General features: G+C 54.7%; 1 protein-coding gene across 2 annotated transcripts in view; it reads right to left on the bottom strand.

The window, feature by feature from the left end:
* TEX264 (testis expressed 264, ER-phagy receptor) overlaps nucleotides 1-7416 on the bottom strand; it is a 30486-nt gene extending 23070 nt beyond the window's left edge. For both annotated transcript variants that reach the window (XM_007451826.1, XM_007451827.1), the window contains exons 1-2: nucleotides 7311-7416; nucleotides 3656-3947 (exon numbers count right to left, since the gene is read on the bottom strand). In XM_007451826.1, coding sequence (XP_007451888.1) covers nucleotides 3656-3913 — 258 coding nt within the window. In that variant the 5' untranslated portion in view covers nucleotides 3914-3947; nucleotides 7311-7416. The remainder of the gene's footprint in view (nucleotides 1-3655; nucleotides 3948-7310) is intronic.

The following is a 7416-nucleotide window of genomic DNA, read 5'->3' as shown; positions in this document are numbered from 1 at the left end:
AGACCCGGGGGAACAAAAAAAAAAAAAAAAAAAAAAAAAAAAAAAAAAAAAAAAAAAATCATTGACTTAAAAAAAAAAAAAAAGAGGAAATGGCCACACTCCATGAATGTGGCGTCCTGGAGAGGAGAGGGACACCTATGAGCCACTGCCAGAGTCTGTCAACTTCTTGCCACATGCTCCTTCCTTCCTTCCCCCCACCTCCACCAAGGCCCTCAGGGACGAAGAACGGAATCCCTCTTCCTGCACCACAAGAACCACTCGCCCAGATCTTACAGGCTTATCCCATGAGAACTCCAAAATATAGGGCTGGCTGGCTAACTGACATACAGACATACATATGTATCTCCAGGATATATGCTCAAGCAGCATCTCATATGAAATGGTCCACTGCAGTCGCCAAAATCTTGCCTTGTTGGTACCCTTTTCTGTGTCACTTCCTGAGCCCAGAGCCAGACCAGGGGAGCCTCACCAGGCCTTTCTCAGGAACCAGCCTCCTTCTGTCCAGCTGAGGCCTGGAAGGGGTGTGGCTGGGGAGCTGTCAGTCTATATCTCACGGGGGTGGGCGGCACCCAGAGCACATGGCCACCTCTCACCTGGTCACTCACTGCCCCACTCACAGAACCTGAAATAGCCTCACTTCCTCCCACACTCAGAGAAGCAGGTTCTGGCTCCTGTTGTGTTGTGCTGTGCTGGGGAGGGTAGAATGGGGATGGGACACTCCACAGCTCAGCCTACATCCTGTCCCTTCCTTCTGTGAACCATATTATGCAGGGCCCCATGCTGGACACTGCTGTAGGAGGCAGCTAGGGAGCAGAAAGCTTGGCTTCTTGGCCTTCCCCAGGACTGGATGAGGCCTGTCCTTCAGGCTTCCCTGACACCCCCCACCCCCACTGAGACGGCCTGAGGGCTGGGCCCCTTGGTCCCCACTGTGCAGCAGTGCCCAGGACAGAGTGGCACAGACAGGGTGCTCAAATATTTGCTAAATGAAAATAAAAAAGCATGAGTAAACTCAGATAGTACCACAACTCCTGCTAACTGCTCCTTAGTCTCCTCCTCTATAATATCAGCAGTGTGGACCCAGAGGCTTCAGATCCTTATGGACCAGATAGTCTGTGATAGCCATGAGCACCTGAAGCCTGGGGGTCCAGGGTTCCCTGAACCTTTTAGGATCTCTGCCAGGCAGGTGAGCCATCGCAGGTGACAGGGTGTGACCCAGCTCTGAATAGGGACACAAGTTTCTTCCAGAGTGACCCAGGACTGGGATGGACAGGATCAGAGGGGCCACTTTTAGACATATATATTCATTCTCTGTGCCAACCAGATGGTCACAGCCAGGCCTAGGGTCTAAACCTGGGTTATGAGTGCCCAGCCTAACAACCCCTCATCACACCTAATTAGCATGAGTGTTTTTTCCACCCATTTTTTGTTGTTGTTACAACAACTTCTTGAGGGCAAGGTACTGGGGTGAATGGCTCACCTATGTCACTTAATTTAACCCTTGCCAGCCTACCTATAAGCAGTATTTTTAACATTACTCTGCAGGTGAGGAAATGGAGGCTCAGAGAGGGTATGTGGTATGCCCATTACCACACAGCAGGACAGTGGTGAAACAGAATCAAAACCCAGGACTGCTAACCTTGAGTCTGTCCTCTCAGGCCATGGGCCCCCAGACTGGTATCAAAGTCAGGCTGTGCCCAGTCAACCCTGGAAACCCAAGTCCTACCACCTCAGACAGTCCACCACACCTCCAGGAGAGCTGTACAGTGGGCTGCTTGGAGGTGTCTGGGTCAGGAAGCCATAGGAAGTGTGTCCCATGCCAGGATTCTTCTATCTCACTCTTCCCTGAACCAGCCTCCAGCAATGACCCAAAGGTACCGTGCTGCCTTGGCCCTTTCCCATTCTGGAATTAGCACCTCCAACTCAAGAGGCGATGTACTGCTTCTGGAACAAGACATGCCGGTGAGGAAAGAGGCAGCTGCAAGGACCCTCAACCCTCCCACTGAGGTCTTGCAGAGGGTTCCAACTGGGTCAGATGTGGAAGGAGGGGCAGGGACCAGGGGAGGGTAGAGGAGGGAAAGGGACTTACACAAGAGACCCCTGGAAGGGTGGGGGCCCGGCATCTGGTCTAGGAGCTTCCCATAGCCCAGTGCCTGCCCCATCCCACTTGGGCCCCAGTGTTCTTGACTGTCACTTAGTGCCATCTCCGAGCCATGTGACCTCAAAACCTCAATGTCTACTCATCCCTCAACCAGGCCATATCACCTCTCACTCAGACCCAGCCCAATCTCCTCGATGGCCCCCTGCCTCGTCTCCTTCCCTCCTCCACCTGCCATCCGCTTAGTTTCCTAAATCAAAGGTGGCAAATTGTGCTGTACCTTTCCTCCCAACCTACTGTACCTCCCACCACCTGGCCCAGCAAACCCTTCTACATCTTTCTCCACCCACCACGTGTTCACTTGCCACACTTCCTCTGTCAGCCGACATCTGCAGGCCTGCACTTTGCAGTTCCCTTAGCCAGGAGGCCCTTCGCAGTAGAGCAAAATTCTACTCATGACAGAAGATCTCCTCTCTGAGCCTCCCTGGCAGACTTGAGGCAAACCCACAGCTCGCTCAAAGTTCTGTGAGCATCGAACACAGTGTCTTGCTGGAGATGCATCTGTATAGGGCTGACTTGCCAACCACACAAAGCTTCCTGAGGGCAGGGCCACGTCTGTTCATCTCCAGAGTGCAGGTGTCAAGCAGAACCTGGCACAGAGAGGGAGTCAGCACACCCTTGTTTCGACTGAGTACCCCATTGAGGCCTGTTCAGCACATGGTATGGAGGCTACAGGCCTTGCCCACTTGAGCTCTCCAGGCAAGAAAACCAGAGCTGGGGATTCTCAATGCCTGGTGTGCCAAGGCTCAGAGCTGGAGGCTGGAGAACCCTTGGCAGAGCTGCCAGCCCAATGCAGCTGTGGGCAGCACCACCTCATGGCATGGCAGGAGGCCATACTGGTGAGTCCTGATTCACCACAGGCTGTAAATACAGCCATATGCCTACAGGGTGCCACTGATGTCAGGTTAGTCTCTGACCCCAGCATCTTGGACATTCTGGACAGCTCGCCTGGCTCCATCTGCCCCCAAAGCACTCTCCCAACCAGGCAGCTTGATGTCCAAAGAAATGCCTTATCCCTGGGCCAGGGGCCACCATAATGGCTGGAAGATTCCACCTTCTTTCAGCACGAGAGCTGAAAGAGGGAAGGCAAAGAAACATGATATGACCTCAAAGAGAGGGCAGCATCTGAAATGGCCTGGTCTTAGAGTGCTGGCTTCAAATGGGGCTGAGGGAGGGAGAGAAGAGGAGGCAACAGACCAATGCCCCCTCAGAGGCTAGGGACTCACAGTGGTGTGGCCCCCTGCACTCAGAAGTCCATGGGCAGAGACAAACCAGGAAAATTAGATCGTGACAAGTAGAAAGCCAGCATATAGATGTCTGGAGCAAAAGTCCAGATTAAATCTGGAAGGAGCTTCAAGCTCAGAGAGGAGGTGGTGCGCATAGCCAGCTCAACGATTTTCCCACCCCTCCCCAGAAACCAGAACACCCCTTGCCCAAGAAGCCCTGCCCCATGTCTGTCCATGGGGTAGAACCCCAGCCAGGGCCCAGGAGGCTCCTTACCATGCGGGGGTTGTCATAGTAGACGGCAACGGAGCGGAGCTTGGGGGAGACACTGCAGCTCGCTGTGAAAAGCCGCCCAGTCTCACCATAGGGCCCCACGTGGAACTTGTAGGCCATGGTAACGTTGCGGACGGCGGGTGAGCCAGCACTCACTGCCACCCCGGCCAGCAGCCCTGAGTACCCAGCAAAGGCCAGCAGCGTCAGCAGCAGCAGCAGAGTCAGGCCCCCAATCAGGCCCAGGAGTAGCAGGTCCAACATAGCTCTGTGCCCCCCACGCCGCACACCAAGGCAGCTGCAAAGGAGACAGAAGGAAGAGGTGGCTGGTAGCCTGTCTGACCAATGTGCCCAGCTTCCCGCCAGCCACTTCTGGCCCAACCTCTTGCCCTGCCTTGGGTGCTCTGATGCGGGAGAGGCAGGAGCCAGAGGTGTTTACACACAGAGTGACCTAGAAGGGAGTTACAAAGGATGACTGAAGCTACAAGCCTCTTTATTTCTTAATCACAACTGTTGAGGCTCTCAGAGAAGCTCTGTCAGCTGGCAGCCTTGGTCACACCTTGGGTAGCTGAGTCATAGAGGGGCACACGAGTGAGTCAGCCAGGGACATACTCCTGGCCCTGACCAGCCACCCCTGCTGGGCCAGACGTCAGCCAGCCTGCCTTTTCCCCACATTGCCTCTTCCTTATTCCTTACCACAACTGAGCCACACTGCCTGCCCAGTCTCCCCAAGCCTCATGGGCCACTGCCAGAGGGAGGACAGGCAAGCACAGGGCCCAAACACTTATTTAAGAACAGGGAAACCATAAGGAACAAAACGTCAGGGGGAAAAATGTGCCACAGGAAGGGACTCTTGTAGGAAGCTCTCCTTTGCTAAGCACATCTGGCCCGTGAAATACTGCTTTCCAACAAGCTCACCCATCCAGAACCAAAGGAGAGACGAGGTTAAAATAGCCTGAGCAGGCAGAACAAAGTCTAGCACTATGCTTCCCAGACTTGAGCGGAGCTACCGGTGCTAACAAGCTTCATCTCACTTTCCCAGTCCATAGATTAGAAACAGCAAGGAAGAGGAGGAGGAAAAGACTGCTAGAAGTGGAGACACAACAGGTAGCTGTGAGAGTTACCCACGGCTGGAGCATTTCATCCCATGGTGGAGGGGTGCTAGCCTGGCAGGGAGCCACACCTGGGGTCCACTTGCTGCCCTGTCCCTCCCCCTTCCTTCCCTTCTCCCCAGCATCTCCAGATGTTTGGAATTCAGTTTTTGTGGTTCTGATCTCCCCACCTGACCTCCTGTACTAGGCAGTTTACAGGAAGCCATCCTGGGGTAGGTATGCTGGGGCAGGGCAGGGGTGTCTTTTTTCCTTTCTGTGTATGTCATTTATCTGACAATTCTCCCCCTTCCTCAGTGGCCTTTCCCTGTTTCCCGTATTTGCTATTTGCATGGTACAAGCAATAAAGATACTTGTTTCAGGGGAGAAAAAAAAAAAAAAGCAGAGAAGCTATCAAAGAGCAGGCCTAGCGACACAACACATACGTTGGTGTATGAGCCATTCAAGACAGACTGCCTGGAACTCCATGAAACTTGGGGCCAGAAGACTAACCCTCTTACACAGAGGGCTTGACCTGCGTCACCCAGGGGAAAAAAAAAAATCACATCACAGAGGACTATTTAAAGAGGAATGGAAGCATCTGACCCATTGGAAGAACATTCTCACCCCAAGTACTTAAAATTTAAAAAGCTTTAGGAGTTGAAAATCAACATGTCGGCCCTATGGAAAACAGCTGTATGGAATAATTTGTTCCCTGTGGGCTCTGGGTATCAAAATTTTTTGCTGAAAAACTGTCTTTGGAGTCAATGTGCACAGTGTTTGTCTCACAAAAAACACAAAGTAAACTTCTAAACCTTTGGCATCATGACCTTGAGGTGTCTCACACTGGTCTTCTCATTGACCCCTGCTCCCGCCCCCCAGCTAGTTTCACTCCTGTTTTCTTTGATGATAATGATGATAAATCTTTCACTTAGTACTTACTATATGCTAGGCAGGCACTGTCTAAACGTTGAAACACAGCTACTTCATTAATCCTCAAAACCAGGTGGATATGGATCAGAAAACAAGTGGTTAGAGATTAAGAGCCTTGCCCAAGGTCACAAAGGTACTAAATAGAGCCACCCGGACAAAATGCAGGCAATGGGAATCCAGATAGTCTGATTCTAGGCCCCCACTTCCACTTTCTCTCTCCTCCCTGGGAACAAGACTTCCAAAAAAGCCCAAGCATTTAATCCATGTTGGACATCTCTGAACCCAAGGCTCTCAGCTGGAAGCTCTCAGCATCTAAGTCTCCCACTCATCTTGGGAGTGATCAGCCCGCACTGTGACCTACCCCCATCCTCTCAGCTGCACACTCCCTGTCTCCTGGAAGGAGCTTAGTTCCCACCTTTCTCTTACTCTCACCTCCTAAACTGCCCAAAAGAGGGGTGAAAGGTACCTGGGGGCCGCAGAGCTTTGGTCAGCCCAGCAAGGAGGCAGGGCAATGGAAATTTCCCCTTTACTCAAGAGAAAGGGAAGGAGAAGGGCTGGGGAAGCTCACCTCTAAAGCCAGGCTCAATTTTAGCAACTCATGGCATCCAGCACGGCAGGGACCAAATGCTCCAAGTGCTCCAGGGCTGGGGGCAGAAAGAAAATAACCACTGAGCCAGGCACCCTGCCCTGACTGATCTCTTTTCAGGGAAAGTCCACAGAGGCCTCTACAAGAACTCTCTCCCCGCCACAAGGCTGCACCCTCCACCATGTCCTCAGACCCCTTAGGGAAATCAGAAGCCAAATTCCGCCTCAAAAATGTCAGCTCTTCACTAGACCCCTGCTTATATATCCCGGTTCTTGGAGAGCCCTCTTCCTGGAGGGCTCCAGCCACCGCACCTGGCCCTGACACAGCCCCTGCCGCTGACCCTGGGCAGGTTGTGACCCCTCTCGGGCCTCAGTTTCTCCTCAGGTTAGAGGCCCAGGCGGAGCGTCTGGGCGGGCTGCCCCGCGCTGGCTTCCCGAGGCTGCTCACGTGCGCCGCGGCGGCTGGCCTCGCCCTTAAAGCGCCCGCTGCAGGCAAAACTTTGGCACTCGGGGGGCGCGGGAAGACGTGGAGTCTGAGGGGCCTGCGCGGGAAGGACGGGACGCTACCTCCACTCTCGGCTTCCAGCCCCTGCTCACCCTCGCCTCGCCTATTTACCCAGCCCTTTTCTTTTCAGCCACGACCTCACGGGGTCCCAGGCACCTCTGCAACTTAAAGGAAGTTAAAAGTTTGCAGCCAACGCTTCGAGGCGCGGCCTCAGGAGACGGGGGCGGAGTTAAAGTACGGTTCTGGCCTCAGTCTTCGTGCTCCCCACCCCCTCGCCCTCCCCGGCTCCCTTGCCTCCGGGGGTGCCCTGCAACCGTGGCCGAGGCAGAGGGTGATCCGGGATAGTAGGCTGGTCCGAGGTCGCGTTCGGGCCCTTGGACCGGCCGGGGCGAGCTGTGGGCGAGACGAGATGCAAAGAGCGGCTGGGCCGCAGGGGGTCACGGTGGGGACGCGGGAGGCCCTGAGGTTGCGCCCGGGCGGACGGAGGTCCCAGACGCTCGGGGCGCGTGGAGCCGCCCCAGCGTGAACACCTCCCCGGCCCGGCCCTCACCTCAGCTGCCGCCCGCCGCGGACGCCGATCAGCGCACGCGGCTCGGGGCTCAGCCGCGGAGCCTGCGCGCGCCCGCCGCACACGCTCGCTCCGCCCCCTCTCGCGG

The sequence above is a fragment of the Lipotes vexillifer genome, unplaced genomic scaffold (assembly GCF_000442215.2).
Source record: "Lipotes vexillifer unplaced genomic scaffold, Lipotes_vexillifer_v1.1 scaffold500, whole genome shotgun sequence".
NCBI classification, from domain to species: Eukaryota; Metazoa; Chordata; class Mammalia; order Artiodactyla; family Lipotidae; genus Lipotes; species Lipotes vexillifer.
The sequence above is the reverse complement of the archived record's forward strand: the minus strand, read 5'-3'. Positions and strand labels throughout refer to the sequence as shown.